Source organism: Pteronotus mesoamericanus, unplaced genomic scaffold (assembly GCF_021234165.1).
Source record: "Pteronotus mesoamericanus isolate MK-2021 breed Mesoamerican mustached bat unplaced genomic scaffold, CSHL_Meso_final contig_90, whole genome shotgun sequence".
Taxonomy (NCBI): Eukaryota; Metazoa; Chordata; class Mammalia; order Chiroptera; family Mormoopidae; genus Pteronotus; species Pteronotus mesoamericanus.
In genome coordinates, this window is record NW_026555277.1 from 17,188,415 (window position 1) to 17,204,787 (window position 16,373).

The 16,373-nt window shown below is 45.1% G+C and overlaps 1 protein-coding gene across 3 annotated transcripts in view; it reads left to right on the plus strand.

The window, feature by feature from the left end:
* Positions 1-2,040: 2,040 nt before the first annotated feature.
* Positions 2,041-16,373, plus strand: part of KLF7 (KLF transcription factor 7) — an 86,341-nt gene continuing 72,008 nt past the window's right edge. For all 3 annotated transcript variants that reach the window (XM_054585756.1, XM_054585757.1, XM_054585758.1), the window contains exon 1: positions 2,041-2,573. In XM_054585756.1, the coding sequence (XP_054441731.1) occupies positions 2,472-2,573 (102 nt within the window). In that variant the 5' untranslated portion in view covers positions 2,041-2,471. The remainder of the gene's footprint in view (positions 2,574-16,373) is intronic.

Genomic DNA, 16,373 nt, shown 5'->3' on the forward strand with positions numbered 1-16,373 from the left:
CTAGTTTGACTCTTCATAACAACTAGGCAAGGTAGATACCACTATTCCTATTTCTGCGATCGGTAAGCAGAGGGTCTGAGCTAGTAAGCTGCTCACAGTGACACAGCTAATAAGTGGCAGTACCAATGACCATAAGGATCAAGTTAATGCATTAATAGGGATGAGGTGGTTCTAAGTGGTTTTCTATGTCTTGGAAAGGCCCGACAGGTCTTCCAGAGGCGGAGCTGGCCTCTCACACTGGTGCTAACACACGTATGTGCTATCGTGTATGACTTAATCGTGTATGACTTTTAATTTTTTTATACCATTTATCTCTTAGAACCACATCTATGTATACATAATACTAAATATATGAAGGTACTTGCACATACCGTGCAAATACTACAATCAATGCACAATTATACAATGGATGCTATACATCTGATCAACAGAATTCCAGATATCAAAAAATTAAATAAACTACATCCTCCTCAATCCCAGTAATTCCTGGTTAATATCCCTCAGCAAATACTTGATTTCAAATTCTGCTCGTTCTAGAGAGCAGAATCTTTCAAATTTATATGGAAGTCCCACATAGTCAGAAGGAAGGAAAGCTGAGAAGGGCCATTAAGGTGGATGTGCTTCTTCCACTAGGAGAAGAATTTAGCGTCTCATCTCTGAATAAGTAACGAATTCTGCATTCATTCCAAAAGTGGAAGTTCAGCTCACAGTCTGTTTGGGGGAAGCTTGAACTACACTAACCATTTAAGGTCAAGAAAACAACTGGTCAACCCTAAAAAACGAGCTCTGTGCAGGGTTTTCAACTAAGAGATAGTCGGATCACTATACATCTTTGTATGCTAGTTCCAGAATACGATACGGTTCCACCTCCCGACTGACACCTCTCTCGAACCTATAAGGAGAGTCAGGCTAACGTTGAAATCCCCTAGAAAGCTGACGGTTCCCGCCTGCGCCCCACGTCTACCCAGGGCCTCTCTATTCTTTTTAATACACTCGAGAGATATGTCCCCTCCATCAATTCTAACTGGGTATCGGACACCCCCCCAGCCCCGCGCTGGGGGTCAGAAGGAAAGGGCTGGCAGGCTGCAGCGGCTGCGGGAACCCTGGCGCTCGCGGGGCGGGGCCGCGCGCAGCGCGCCCGGGGCGGGCCGAGCCGCTCTTCGCGCCGCTCCCCTTTGTTCTGTGCCATTGTGTAGCGCTTCCTCTCCTGGCGTTCGAGCCCTGCGCCCTGGTAGGCTCTGGGGGAATTTTTGAGGGGGCTTTTGATGCCTTTTCTTTTTTCAGTTTACTTTTTAGTAAGTGAGGATCTCCCTGGCACGGCCTCTCCCTCGCGGTTCCGCAGGCCCCCATTCTGAGGACCCAGGTGGAGTGGGAAGTGTCATTCCCTCCCCGTCCACGGCTTCGCCGGTCTACTGCCCCGCTTCTCCTGCAGGAGGCATCCTAACCCCGCATTCTGGACTTGCACCTCCTGACCGGCAGCGTTCACGCCGTAACGGCGACACGCGACCCCCTCCCCTCCGAAGGGCGCAGGCACCAAGGCGAGGATCGGAGGCCGGTGTTCGGCCCGAGTCTGGCCGCCCAGGCTTCCCGGCTGCCGGCGTGAGTGCCACCTCGGCCCTCCCCGTGCCTAGCGCTCGCGCTCCCAGACGGCGGAGCGACAGCCTCAGCCCCCTTATATAGCCCTCTAAAAATAGCTCGCTTCGCACCGCCTTGTAAGGCAGCAGGGAGATCCTCAGTGCACCAATCCGCGCTCGCCGCCAGGGACAAGCCCCGCCTCGGACCCCGTTTTGCGCTACCCATTGGTTCTCAGTGACTTCATGAGCCTCCTGTTTACCTTACATGGTCACACGCGGCCTAATGGACGCCCTCCTCCGAGATCCCACGGCTGCGCGGAGAGCCGGGCGGTGGGAGGGAGTTTGGGGAGGGGGAAGAGCAGGAGGAGGAGAAAAAGGGGGGGGGGGAGAGACTACAAACTAGCAAGGATGGGGTGGGGGTGGGGAGGGAAGGGAAGGGGGGGTGGGGAGAGAAGCGATCGCGAGAAAAAAAAAAAAAATGCAACCTCCCAAAATAAAGAGCAAAGATTGCATTAGGAGCGAACAGCGCTGCAGAAATAGATGGCAGCTTCGTGTCAGTGAGTTTGCATCCCCCTTACTGATCCACGAGCTGGAGTGATTAGAGCCCTGGAAGGGAATTGTTACTCCCGTGGAGAAGTCCCCTTTTCCTGGCAGCCGTCTGCACTGTACACGCTGGATGCCTCTCTCCATCCACCCTAGTCTTTTCTCTCTCACCTTCTCTCGCCCTCTCTCCTGCATTGATTTTTTTTTCCTTTTTAGTTGACTGAAACAAAACAAAACAAAAGGGCCACTGGATGTCTGCCTTCTTGGGGGGTGAGCCAGACAGACTGACAAACAAACAGACCCAACTGTGTTCGGGGGAGGGTTTCTCCTCCCGTTTTGCCCGGCAGCAGCAGCATGGACGTGTTGGCTAGTTATAGTATATTCCAGGAGCTACAACTTGTCCACGACACCGGCTACTTCTCAGCTTTGCCATCCCTGGAGGAGACCTGGCAGCAGGTGAATGATTTAAATTACTTGTGTAAATCGTGTGGTGGCGGCGGAGACGCAGGGGCTGCGTTGGTGTGGGCTTTGGGTTTGAATTTTTTGGTTTGTTTTATTTTTTTTCCCCTCTTTTTGGCTGTTTGTTGTTTAAAATGTTTTCGGAAACAGTCATCTGCGCTATACCTCTCCACCCACCCTCTAACCCCGTAGTGTGTCGAGCTGAGCAGCCGGTCGAGCTGCCTGCGTTTCAGTCACCAACACACATCCTTGCGCCCACGTTGTCGGGCTCACTGTCCCCCAGCAGAGACCTGCCTAACTTCTGGGGTTTGGAGGAGCCGAGAGGGAAGGTGGTTTGGGGTTTTGCGAGAGCTGTGGCTGACAGGATACCGCGCCCCTACATGCGCTGGCTCTTCCTACTTGATACCTTAAATCAGGCTCATCTCTTTCAACTGGTACTGACAACCGTCAGATTGTGAGGTGGGGGCGAGTGTCAGTAAAGAATAGGAACTTGATTTTGAGATTAGAAGGTGGGCAGCAGCGAGAGGAGCCCAGTGACAAAAGATACTCAAGGCTATCGGGAGAAGGACGGGAAGATGTATCTATGTAACGCTGACCATGCATTGTAGGTTTCCCCAGTGCAATGCCTCCAGGAAGAAAACACCTTCTATGTGTGTCCTTGTTCCCCCCGCCTTTTTTTTGTTTGGGGTCCCTTTCCAATTATCACAGCCTCCGACAAAGGACAGCGTGTGCTTCTATGCCTCTGACTTTGTCTTAGAGGACTAGTTAAGAAACTCCTTAGGATGCTGAAGGGCACCAATGCCAAGTTGGCTAGGCGTCCCAGTGAGGGCGAAGTGGGGCTGGTGACAAGTTCACTGGGCTTTGTGAAGTGGAATAAAGTGCCGATCAGTGAAAAGTGCTAGAGGTCTGCTGTGGAAACAGTGGTTTTCTCAGCAAGGATTAGGAGCTGCTGAGGGGACATTCTGCAGAAAAGATGGTGTGTGGGAGGTGGGGGGGGGGCGGATATAGGTATTCTTTGAAAATTCTACAATGTGCACCAAGGAAAGTCCAAGAAAACGGTCTGGATTTACACATTGGAAGTGTGAACTCGCACAGTCCATCTTGGAGAAATCCAGTTGCCCTTGGGGAGGGCTACAGAGGCTTGGTGTGTGGCTGCTCTGGTAACTTCTCCGCTCAGTGACAGCAGCTCGTTATGGCTAATGAACGGCTGATTTCCCTCTGCCAGGATCCGAAGCGGGATTTGCCAGCTTGAGGCTGGGATGTAACAGTTTCTGCTTTAGCAAGTGAGGTTTGGGTTTGGGAACAACTAGCCAAGTGGCAAAGCTGATCCTCTGTACCATTGTTACTAGTTGCTGCTGTCCCTTGATTGGAGGCTGCCAGTTTTCCTTCAGGTATTGGCCTCTGTTGTCTGTGTGTCCACGTGTGCATTCCTGCCCAAGGATGCTGGTAGATATCCTTGACTTTGTCTCTCTAAATGCACAGAATTAGCACTTTTTTTTAGCGTAAGTCATTTCTTCAATGCATCCTTTTCCCACCCTTAACACTACTATTTTTATGAAGGGTCTCACTGCATCTCCTTCTTTTTATTTCACTCGCTAATTGAACTGAAATGCCAGAGTTTCATTTTCTGAAATAGCTGTCATTTCACACTGTCAGCCCACTGGTGTCAAATGGTTGGGTATTAACAACTGTCTAGACAGGTTAGGAAGGGAATCTGTTGATTTAGTCAGCCTGCCTAAGGCAGCTCTTGTTTGTGACTAACTGCTAAAGCAGTGTTGGAGGGAGGAAAGTTGGCTTTATTTGTTACAACGTTCCGTCCTGATGAATCACACAACTTTGTTTTGGTTCAAGTTTTCACAGTAGTAAAGCCTGCTTTGGGGAAAGGCCTCTCCAGAGAAAACCTGCTTTTTTTTCTTTTCTTTTTCTTTTTTTAAATCAGTTTATATCATGCAGGAGAAAATCTAGATCTGTAAAGAAACATCATTGGTTTGATAATTAGGGGACGAATTAGATCTATTGTTTCCTCACAAGCCTTCTCAGCTTTTCCTTACCCTCTCTCCTCCCTCCCTCCTCCGTCCAGCCCCTTTAAGGAACCTCTTTCATAGATTCTATCGGCAGGCAAAGGAATTTTCAGCGCCCTCCCCCACCCCCCCTTGTCTTGCCTTAACCCTCTCCAACCGCCAACTGCTGTCATGGTAAAACCCTTTGCCAGGCTGTGTCAGAGGCGAGCACATAGTCCGTGCCACAGCGTAACTTGTGAGGAAGCACTCCTAAATAACATCACTCAGAGCGGCTTTCTGCTCTGGACTCTAGTCACAACTGCTCTGTAAAGAGGTCAGTCTGACTCTTAAGTTCATTCTGATGACAAAACCCCCAACCTCTATGTCTCCCTTTCTCCCTCTCCCTGCCCCCCTTCCCCTTTCTGAGTGTCAGAAGGGGGGATGGTTATATGCAACTGTTGGTTCCAAATCAACCATCAGATGGTGAAATGTTGAGACTCCTTTACTCAAAATGGCTCAAGAATGTTGCTACAAAGAACCCCAGGCAGGAGGAAGTTTCTTCATGCTCTGGAGTAATCAGATTTTAGAGGTCAAATAAGGAGCAATTATTAGATGTTCTTCTCAAAGTGAACAGTGTACCTGGTCTTGAGGACGTGAGCGAAATACAGAGATTCCAATAATCTGATTTTGTTTGTACAGAAAGAGCAGCTTGGATGATAAACCCAAGAACCTCTGGGCGTTTGAAAACTGAGGACGAACAATTTGGGGATTATATTTTAAACGTATGGTTTGGAATAACTGTCCTGCTTAATAATCAGTGACCCTGTGATGGCTCTCCTGTCACAGGGTCATGTTTTGACATTGAGGTTTCAAGCAATGATGCCTTGTCCACCTGCAGGTCCAACTCTGAAAATCGTTGCTGGTATAATTGTAAAACCCAGATGGACACCCTGCTTTAACTGCTCTATTCCGGGGCTCTGACTGCATACTTACGCGCTCGGCCCAAGTGGCATCATCCCTGCCTGCCATACAACTGTAAACTACACTGTGCTTATGTGGTCTTATTATTTCATGGAATTCAGCTGATGCACAAGTCTTACAGCTCCCAGCCTTAACCTCTTTGGAAACTTGCAAGAAAATTTTCCAAGAGCTGTCTGAGCAAAAGTAGGAAAAAGTCAAAGGGATGACAGAACCTGGAGCAGCTCGTAGGGTACCACTTGGTGATGGATAAAGGGAGAGCCGTTCGTGAGTTTTGTTGCCAATAGAAATCATGATTTTTCTGGGCCCACTGTTGACTTTAAAAATAAAAAGGATTTGATAAAATATAGTCGGTTGTTTTCCTTCAGGGAGCTACAAAGGCTTAGAATTTGGATATATTCTTTATACCCAGCTTGCTTATTTCATAAGTGCAGGTCAAGTAATGATGTTCTAAGTCTCGTTCGCATTTAGCTCTGCTTCATGCCATTTCGTGGCATGGCATATTTACTTGAAAACTCTTACGGAATTACGTTTGTTGTTAATGCTGATTCATAATTGGCAGATGGGGTCAGTTTCAGGCCTTCCTTTTGCTCAGAGAAAATTTTCCACTGCTACTGGAAACAAATAAATAAATCATAGAACATTCCTCCCTCCTCCCCCATTTCCCCATTGTTTTAAACTAATGGCATACTTGGCTACTGTAAGAACTAAAACGTCCCCATAACACTGCAATTTCATCTTGGTTGCAAGCACCCTGAAACACTTTTACAGGCCTTCAGAATGAGGCATCTCTAGGGGACAGCCTACAAAAATGGTTGCCTTCCAAGAACAGCCTCATGGTACAGGGGATGGGATTGGACCCACGAGCTGCATTGCTTCTCCCTCTATATGGTGATCTTGCCTTTGCACACTGCCTTCTATAGGCCTGAGCAGCCAGGTGCTGCCTCAGCCAGAAAGACAAAGCAAACTGGAGGGTCCCTGCATCCGCAGGTTTGCCTCTTTCCCCAATTCGCAGAAACCCTTGTCATGAATTAGAATTTCTTGGCAACAGCACCACCCAGGGAAATTTGTAGACACAAAGGAGCCTTGCTAACCACACTGAAAGGATAAAATAGCTGGTGCTTTTTTTTTTTTTTACACAAATGTGATTTGTGTGCTCTTCAGTTACCATAAGTCTGTTTTGTTTTTTTTTTTGAAACAGTGTCTTGGTAGATGAAAAAAAAATGAGAACTGTTACCCAGATTTTTGTGTATGAGCATATAATCACTACATAAAATGTAGCTTTACAAATGAAAGCACATGTGAATGCAATCAATCACATACTTAGCCTTTCTTTAAGATTCATTTCCATGTCCTTTTTAATAGACACATCTTTGTGTAGGTGTAGGGGTTCCCAAACATCGTTCAGTCTACCTGTTTGCAGTTTGGTATTTTAAATGTTACAATGCAGATATTTTTACTATGTCTGTCCTTCGTGGGGTGGGGGGGGGGATATAAAGGAAGTGGTGACTTCTTTGTTCTCCATGAAACTCCCACCCCCACTTCTTACCCTGAGGAGAATGTGACGTTGGGGTCCAATCCATTTAAAGGGCAGAGCAGAAGATGCACTGTGACAGGCTTACCCTGAAGTGAGTTACGTATGGGTATGTCAGAGACCTTCAGCCTTCAGATGTGGGCTCTTGCTCCCTCCCAGCCCGTTCTAAATATAAATGCCAGTGGGGGCTATTTGCCTCTCCACTTAAATGGGAAGAGTTTAGAGAGGGTCCTAATGGGGCTTTTAGTGGCCATTCTTTTATAAATCTTCAGATACTTCTCCCTTCAGAGAACTCCGGTATTTTAAATTTTGAGTACAAGAAGGCATTGCAATCTTCTTTAATCACTGTGCGCCTCCTGGGAAAAGAAGAATGCAGTTTGCTCTGGCCAGTCCCACTGGCTCATTTTGGTAGGGCAGCAGACCACAAGCGTTAGCAGGTGCCCCCTATCTTTGCAGTTTGTAGTAGCATGCAAGGGGCTTTTATTGCCTTTGCTGGACCCCAAGACTGGCAGATGCAGAAACCGCCTCTGTGATTCCAGTTCACTCAGTTCTGTCAGCATGTGTGCAGGAATTGGGCTTTGCTGAAAGTTTAGGACAGCTCCCCAACTAAACCTGCGTGGTACCCGGAAGGCTGAGGGGTGGAGATTTAATCTCTACAAATAAGTCCCTGTGCTTTCCCAAATCAGTCAAGCACTTGCTATGCATAAACAGGTGGAAACATTTTAACTCATATTGCCAAATCTTACCAAATACAGTGATTAAGAAACTCTACAACCACTAATGCTGTTAAACTCACTGAACACAATACAGTATCTGACATTAATGTCACAGGTAACGCCGACAAGAAACACTCCTCTGCCCTGTTACATTATGTGTTATCTTAGAACATCCGCATAAGAAAACGTCTATTCAATTTAGTGCAAGAGTCCCCGAAATAAACAAACTATTGCCGCTAATAGGACCTGCTTTTACCTGAGACCGACCATCATCTTGCTCCTCTCCCTACTTTGCCTTTATTTTCTGCTGCTGATTTGGGTAATTGTTTTTATTGCCTTAAGTCCCTTTTGTTTCCCTCACGTGGTGTTTGGTGCGACCCTGGGAACTTCGTTCTGCTAAGTGTAACGTGTCTTTTGCAGTCTTCCTTAGCACAGCTCCCGTTGCCTTGTCTGCCCCATGTGTGATGTGTACACGTTACAGCGGAGCAGCAGGGGCCTTGGAAAATGGGCCCAAGATCGGCCTGCTTGAGATGTGACTTCTGATTTCATAGTGAAGCCATTCCTGATTGAGCCGGTAGATGCACCCAGTCACACCTTATGGGATTATCTTTGTTTATATTAAAATATGGAAAATATTTCACTGAAAAATACCTCATTTCTTGATTCTAGTTATGTGCAAAATACTGTTTGGGTGATGCAAATTTGAATTGGATCCAGATTCTGCCTTGGATGAGCTTGACTCCAGTAGGGGAGAGTGAGCATGTTCAAAATTAAGCAATACAAAATTAGAATACAATTGCCAAAAAAAAAAGAAATTTTAAGTTCTCTGAGTATTTGAACACTTAACTGTGCCTGTCTGTATTTACCCACATTGTTATCACCATGTTTATAAAACATGCTTGAATTTTACTAAGTCCTGTTGTGCTTTTAGCTAATGGCACGCCGGGGGGCCAGGGGCCCTTTTAGGACAAATGAGTATACAGTGTGAATACACGTCTGTCCATAATGGCCAGGAAACAGCATCCATGTCTGTGTCATTCGGAAATGATTAGAGGTAATTAAAATAATTAATGTCCAGCCATACGCAATATCTATTTCTGAATATGGGTTTATTGACATTTCCTGAGGGTCACATTGAAAGTCAGGCCCCAGGCCTTGCACCAAAGCTAGGAGCAGAGACTCTTAGAATTTCACATCCTGAAAGGGTCTTGCTTTCCTCAACTCCAAAACACTAGGCTTTTCCCAAGCGATTGTTAAAGCCAGGTGAGATAGTCAGCCCTCCAAGCTCACTCAGGTGTGGCCACCAGTGGGCCCCGGACTCTTCTGGACACCCAGATCAGTTCACTTGCTTTTCATCACCCTGCCCTGAATATACTTTGAGTCACTTCTCCTCCTCTTCCTCTCTCTCTCCTCTTAAAGGGAGGCAAGAAACTCCCTCAGACTTTGGACAGTACTAGTGTATGGAATTTTGAAATTGTCTGAGCCCTTAAGTGAATATCTCGAAGAAGGCTTATTATGTAACTTAATCCCTTGTCCACTTTTAATAATGTGTGGTAACCTGGAAAATGTACACTGCCTTGAAAACAAAACAACAAAAGTCCCCAATTACAACTTGAGTCTTATTTAAAAAATGTACTGTTGCTGAAATAATAACAGATGGAGGAGGAGTTAAAGGAGGGGCATAGAGAGAACACGGCGGAGAGTTGGGTGGATGATGGAACTGGGGTTTTGTGTAGAAGGCATCAAGTGAGACATGGCTTTGTCTCTGACACCTTCCCAGCAACGGGCCTGCATGAAACTGGAACAACAATCCTGTGCCAATTCAGAAAACTCTTTTTGGAAGTGTTTTTAAATTTCTCGAGAGGATTGGATGGGCAGTGAGGTTGTACTGTTTTACAAATTTAAACAGAAAATACTGAATGTTGTGATAACCAGTTGGGAAGAAAAGTCAGCTTCTATGAGATTTTTAAAAAGTCCTTTTTGGGGTTGGAGCATGAAGCAGGTCTAATGTTCACAATGTCCCTAGTGAGGAAAGGAGAAACAGGGTTGCTCAACACTCCTTGGCCCAGTGCATTTTTGCCCTTCTCTACCCAATCTCTGGTGGTTATGATGGTGAAAATTCTTTGTTAGAAACTGTTTCACCACTAAGATCTCTGAAATGGAAATTCCTATCCCAAATGGAGGCTCCTTGATTTCCTCAAAGCTGTAATCTACATCTCTGACTCCAGGTATTTTCCTGAGTTTCAGGCCCACGCAGCATGGACAACACGACAGGTTTTCGAGTTGTCCCATGATCCCCTCAGCTGAATATGTTACAAAGCTTAAACGGATCAACTTTTCCCTTCCTTTCCTGGCTTTCTGATTTCTCTCATTGACATGAGCTTTCTTCCTGTGATCCAGGGTTTGAAGCTTCAGTCATCTTCAGCTCCTCTTTCCCTTGAATCGAATCAGTTGAAAAATCCTATTGATTTGGTTCTTCCCATATTTCAAGGCCTTCAGCTTTCCGCTCCTTCTGCCGTTGCCTGAAGGCAGCCCCTGTCACCTCCCCTGGACTGACTTTCTGCTTCCATTACCGTGGCTTCAGGTTGTGAGTGGTGCCCCATTACACTGAGGATGAGACCCGACTTCTAAGAGTCAAGCTGTTCCAAGACTAGGTTTAGAGAATGGTTTATACGTGTGCCCTTTCGTGTGTAGCAGGGGCCACCCAAATGGATGACTGTGCTTTTCCTGCTTCTGTCTTTATTTGTGTCATTTCTGTGAGCCTTTTCCTTCTTCCTCCCTCTTTCCCTCGGATTCTCTTTGTCCAGATCCTGCCCATCATTTAACGTGGTTGCCACATCTTCCAGGAAACTCCCCCCGCCCCTTCCTCGGCCAATAATAATTGCTACTATTACTACATTCTTGTGTAGAACTTTTTACTTCCTCATGATGCTTTTCAGTTTAGTCTTGTAATACAGCTTTCCTTTTTTTTTTTTTCTTTTTTTTACCCTGTTTTCTTATTTTTCTAGTTGGGTTGTATGATCCAGAGCAGACTTGATGTCTCAGTTTTAATATTGATCATAAACCTTTGGTATAGAACCCTGCAGGTTTTTAAGAAGCCTTGTGCTAGGCATTCCATGGATATTTAAGGATTATCACTTGACTTAAGATTTGCCTATGTCTGTAGCAGTGGTTTGTCAACTGTGGGTGCACGCCAGGCCAGTTAAATCAGTATCCATTTGGGTAGAATGGATAGCCAACAGTGGTTTTTAAAGCTTCTAGGTGATTCCAATATGCCACCAAGGCTTATAAGTGTAATATTAGATATATCAGAGTTGTAGGTGCCTGCTCCATTTGTGGAAATAGTTCATTTCTTGTATAGCTTGAATCTAAGTGTAACAGAGGTTTATAATAAAGCAGGACAGTGCTGGTGGATGTAGTTCATCGAGCTCACTGGTTAGTAGTGACTGCCCAAAATGTTATTTCATCCTTTTTGTTTTGCTTTCCCTCACCCTGAAGTGTCTAATGTGGCCCCATTTGGCTCACAGTTAGTATGACCCACTAGAGGTTTGCTTAACCTGGTCAAATTCCATTTCTGGTACCTTTGTGGTATTGAGCATTAAACTCCAGCCATGCTGTGCTTCAAATAATTCCTTCTCGGAAAGCCCTCGACCATGATTTTCCACTGACCTCAGCCTGCGCTGTGGTTTAAAGGGATGGATGCGTGCATGAACATGTGTTGGTTGATGCGAGATAGGCATTAAGTAGTAGCTCTCCCTGTCTGTTACTGACCTTGCTGTTTGGAAGTAGACTCTATTTATAAGGAATTTCAAAGGACCCATGCTTCTAGGAAGAGGAATAAAAACAAGCTGGAAGAATTGCCGCTGAGGACATTCAGGCAAGGAGGCCGCCTCCCCGTCCGTAGAAGGCTTAGCTCTTGTGGTAATGACCGTGGGCATGTGGTGATTTTCACAAAGAGGCCTTAGAAATGCCTCTATTTAAAACTGCAATGTTTGCCAAAATGTATGTACTATAGTTACATCCTTTCATCTATAAACTGTCTTTGATGGGGGTATGGTTGGCAAGAAAGAACATCATGAGAGGAGCTCAGAGCTTAGGGTGTGAGGATGCCTTTCGGAAAGCTCAGTCCAGCTGTGAAAACGGCAATTAGCCGGGCAGCAATGGCTCGGGAAGGTAGTGCCTGTCTGCTCCTGCTCCCGACCCCACGCTCACCCTCACCTTCCAGAGCCATGTGAGCAGGGATCCAATGGAGTGGTCATAGCGTCGGCTCTTATTTTTGGAAAGGCAGCAAATTTGCTCAGCGTACAAAGGAGTGGAAATAGATTCCTCCTACTTCTACCTTTTGAGCTTTTGTTGTTGGTTCATTTGGTCACTGTTAGACCCTGCTAACAGAGCATAGTTCCTGCTGATGATGGTGAAGGGTGACTTCTGTGAGCAGGCCCCAAGGCAGAGCCGATTGTCCTGGGAGCTACCTGAGGTGCTGTTCAATGCCAGCTTGAGTAGCTTGCTTCACTCCTGCATTCCAAGGGTTTGTTCAGCTCTTACCTGGGCATTTGCCCATCTGTATTAAGCTATTCGCTTTCTTTAATATGGACCAGGAGACGATTTCTCTTGTTTGCTTGTGAAAGTCTAGCAAACATCTATATTGAGCTTTTGTTTTCAGGGGTGTAGGGGGTTTTGCTCACAATCTCATCATTGGCACATTCCTTCTGTACTAAGGAGCAGGCAGGTCACAGAAATTCCCTTTCAGAAGTGAGAAAATTGGGGCAGAGGAAGACTTAGCAAGTTGTTGTAATGTGGCTACAAAGCCAATTTGACTTGCAAAACCAGTGGTGGAACATACTTTCCTCTTTCCACTGGGCTAATCTTTCTATCCTCATAATAAGCATCATAATAATGGCCACAATAGGTATATCAGATACTTCCCAGAGGTACTATTTTTTGAACACCTTATATTCAGTATTTCCTTCAATCCTTACAGCTGCCCTGTGTGTTACATATTCTGTTTATCTCCACTTTACACATGGAAACATTGAGGTTAGAGATATTAAATGGCTTGCCTAAAGTCACACAACTTGGAAGTGGTCGAGCCTGGATCCAAACCCAGGCAGTCAGCTCAATACTCAGAGTTTTTACATTTATACTCTCCTAGTTAGGTAGGAGGCGCCAAGGCAGAAGCCCAAGGTCATGGCCTGGCAACCGGTGGGCCTGTAGGGATTTGAACAGCTCTCTGGTCTTGGATTTCTAGGCCTTGGATTTCTCATCTATTAAAAAAAAACAAACAAACGAGACTATGCTGAATTTCCTTAAAGTCACAGTGTTTTCAGTAGGCAGATACCTTGGAGGCTTTGAAATAAGGCAGATCTGGAACCTCGAGAAAGCCACATAACATCTTTGAGTCTCGTTCCGTCACCTGTGGAATGGAGTTAATAATGCCCACACATTAGCTCTCTGGTCCTGTGTCTGGTCCATAGCATCCACTCCCCACATGCCCTTTCCTCCCCCGTTTTCAGCTGGTCTTCCTCCCCTCAGTGCTCTGTTTCTAAATAGTATCACTTGCCCCTCCGAGATCCCGATCCCGGTGATCTGGGAGCATCCAAGAGAAGGTGAACAACAGGAGGCTGGGTAAGGGAGTGTGCTGAGCGTTGGGCATGGCATTCCTTCACTCGTCCACAGGAGAAGCTCTCGTGAAGTCACTTGTACTTCGAACTGGAGAAAGTCTAGCAATACCCATTACCCGTAGAAATTGGCGCTAGTTTTGACATCCTTGGAATTTGCTTAGTCTGTTCATGCAAATGTCCAACCCATTCCCTTTCCTTTCTCTCCAGTTTTAGTTATGACTTACTTTTCTAAAGTTTTTCCAGTATACTGTTATTATTTTTAAGAGCCAGAATTAGGCACATATAACATAATACAGTGCTGGTTACTACACCTGCCATTTCTGCCTTACCTGATGACTGAGCTTACAGCAGCTTATGAGAGTGAAGGAGGTTTTATGAGATCTATAAATATCTCAGATAGGATTTTTATTTCATTTTCCCCCTTCAAATAAGACATAATGGAAGCACTCACACACACAAGGAATATTCTTTCCGTGATAAAGTAGGGCGTTTTTGAATTGGCCTCTGAAAAGCAATAATTCGATGTGGTTGTTCGTGTTGGGAGTTTTATGGGGGAGGGGGAAGAATCATGCATATGCTGCAATAAAACTCAAAGATCATTTCCTCATGGTAAAGGGCTAGCCCAGCACCTATGGAGAGATTTATTTCAGATATGCCAGCCCTGTGTGCGGGCTGCATTCCCTCTTTCCTAGGAGGAGTGTGTGTTTGTGTTTTCTTAGATACTTAGAAACCATGGGAGGCGAGCCCCACTGGCGGGCGGGTGGGGGGGGGTTCCCTGACAGAATGTTTTCAGTTCTTGGTCTAGTTCTTGGTCTAGTCCACTTCCGGCTGTCCCGAGGGAGAGTGTTCTCCACCCTCTCCCCACTTCAAGGGTTTCCTGGGAAGATTTCACACCACTTAGTAGATCACAGTGAGATTTTTTCCTCTGTGAAATTTCACTAAAAAACGTCTTAAGCTTATCCACTTAAAAAAAAAAATGCATTAACCAATACCAAAAAATAGAAAGTTGGGTTTTTTTTTTTGTTTTTTTTTTAACCTTGCTCATTTAACAGTACCTAAAAGGAACCCTGGACTTTTTACTTAAAAAAAAATTCATTTTTAAAAACAAGAAGTGGGCTCTAAGTATCTCACTTTTTCTGTCTGCAAAATGGAAACCAGGAGCTCCATTTGCCATATCTTACTCAGGGCGGTTATGACAAATTTAACTACAGATTGAACTATAGTTTTTGAAAAATTGGATATCTGACTCTATGACTAAATTTTTTGTTTGTTGGTTGGTTTTGCACAACCTCTCCTTACATAGATCTTCCCCCAGTTCTCAGTAGCTTTGTGTTTAACTAGATGATAATTCCATTTGTTCTCTGAAAGAATAAACCATGTGAGTTTAGTACATCTGGACAGAGGATTTTTACCTAATGTTTAATGTTTTTCTATTTAACATCATCTCTGTGTAAGGTAACCCTAGCCTTTGACTCTGCTTATCATCAAAAGATGCGACTTCTCTGGTCCTCAGGGTCCTCATGCGGATATTGTCGGGTAGAGGTAAAATGGTTATGGCGATCGGAGATACAAACAGGAAGCACCTAGGCTGAAATGGCTCGAAGAGGTGCTTTATTTGGCTAGCATACATGGTTCAATTTTCTTTTTCACTTGAATGCTTTTAGACAGATCAGGCACTCTTCAGTTAACCTTGTCCCCACTATTTCCACCTCGCTTCACATCTGCTCTCTGGTCTGGTGAGCACGCATTTGGACTTGCGACTGGAAGCTCTCTCAGGCCCCTCCCTCACACTGCTGTGACTTGGGGACAACCTTTATCTCTCCATCGCGGCCTCCAGCTGGCTTGCTCTCTACTCTCACCCAGAATCCGTGTTCACCCCTCTTTAGATTTCTGAGCCTTGTTGAATGTCTTTGTTTGGGACTTTATTTTATAAAGCGGCCTGCAAACTGCAGCTCGGTTTCCCCTAGTCATCCAGGCTCTGTTGTAGAGCATCGAAATATGGGATGGAAGAGACCATCTGGTTTACCCCTCTCCCCGCCTGGGCTGCGCAGTTGCTCCAGAGCATGTTCATTCCTTATTGGTTGGTATTTGCAACATTTTCCAATTTGGAAACTGACTCTAAGTTTCCTGAGCATACAGCCTCTTCTTGGTCTAAGTGAGAACAAATGGGACAAGGACAAACAAAAAGTTTTTTTGGTCAGACAGTCCTCATTAACAAGTGGCTGCTAGTGTCATAGTTTCTTTTGTCATTTCCAGAGACCCAACTGGTCAGCTGTGAGAAAAACTCCTTTTTGTGGAAGGAAAACCAGTAACCAGCTCTGAGGTTTCCGAATCTGACGTGGGGGCATGTGGTATAGAATTCCATTAACTACTTTCACTACTTATTTTTTGTGGAGCTGGATTTTATATGACTTGTTTCACTGAGGAAATGATGCTTTTTGTGTGAGGAACTCCAGGGCATTATAATAAAGTACTTCCCTGAGGCTCAAGTAATTTGCTTTCTTCCTACCCTCGGCCCTCAAATACTGCCAGCAAGACACTTGGCCTTCATTTTCTAATGCTTTCAGGATGCTATTCTACATTAGGGGATGTTTAAAAAAAAATTTATTCTTTTTTATTGGCTACCTTATATTACTCAGGACATCATTTAGGTTGACCAAATGGTACATTTCAGGGTCATTCTTTTCCTGCTAAAAAAGCTGTTCCTTTGAATTACTTGCTGTTGAGTATTCCTTTTTGTTTTCTCCAATCTGCAATTACTTTTTTTCTTTTTAAATACTTTTGTGTGCTAAGTAAAGGTCCAGGTCATTACCTTGTGTGTGTGTGTGTAAATTATTTTTAGAACTAGTAACTGTTTATCTTACTATATGAGCAAGCTACTATTAAAATGTTTCTCAAAAAATACTTCTAGAAAGGAAGGAGGGGAAGAAGCCAAGGAGAAAGGAAGG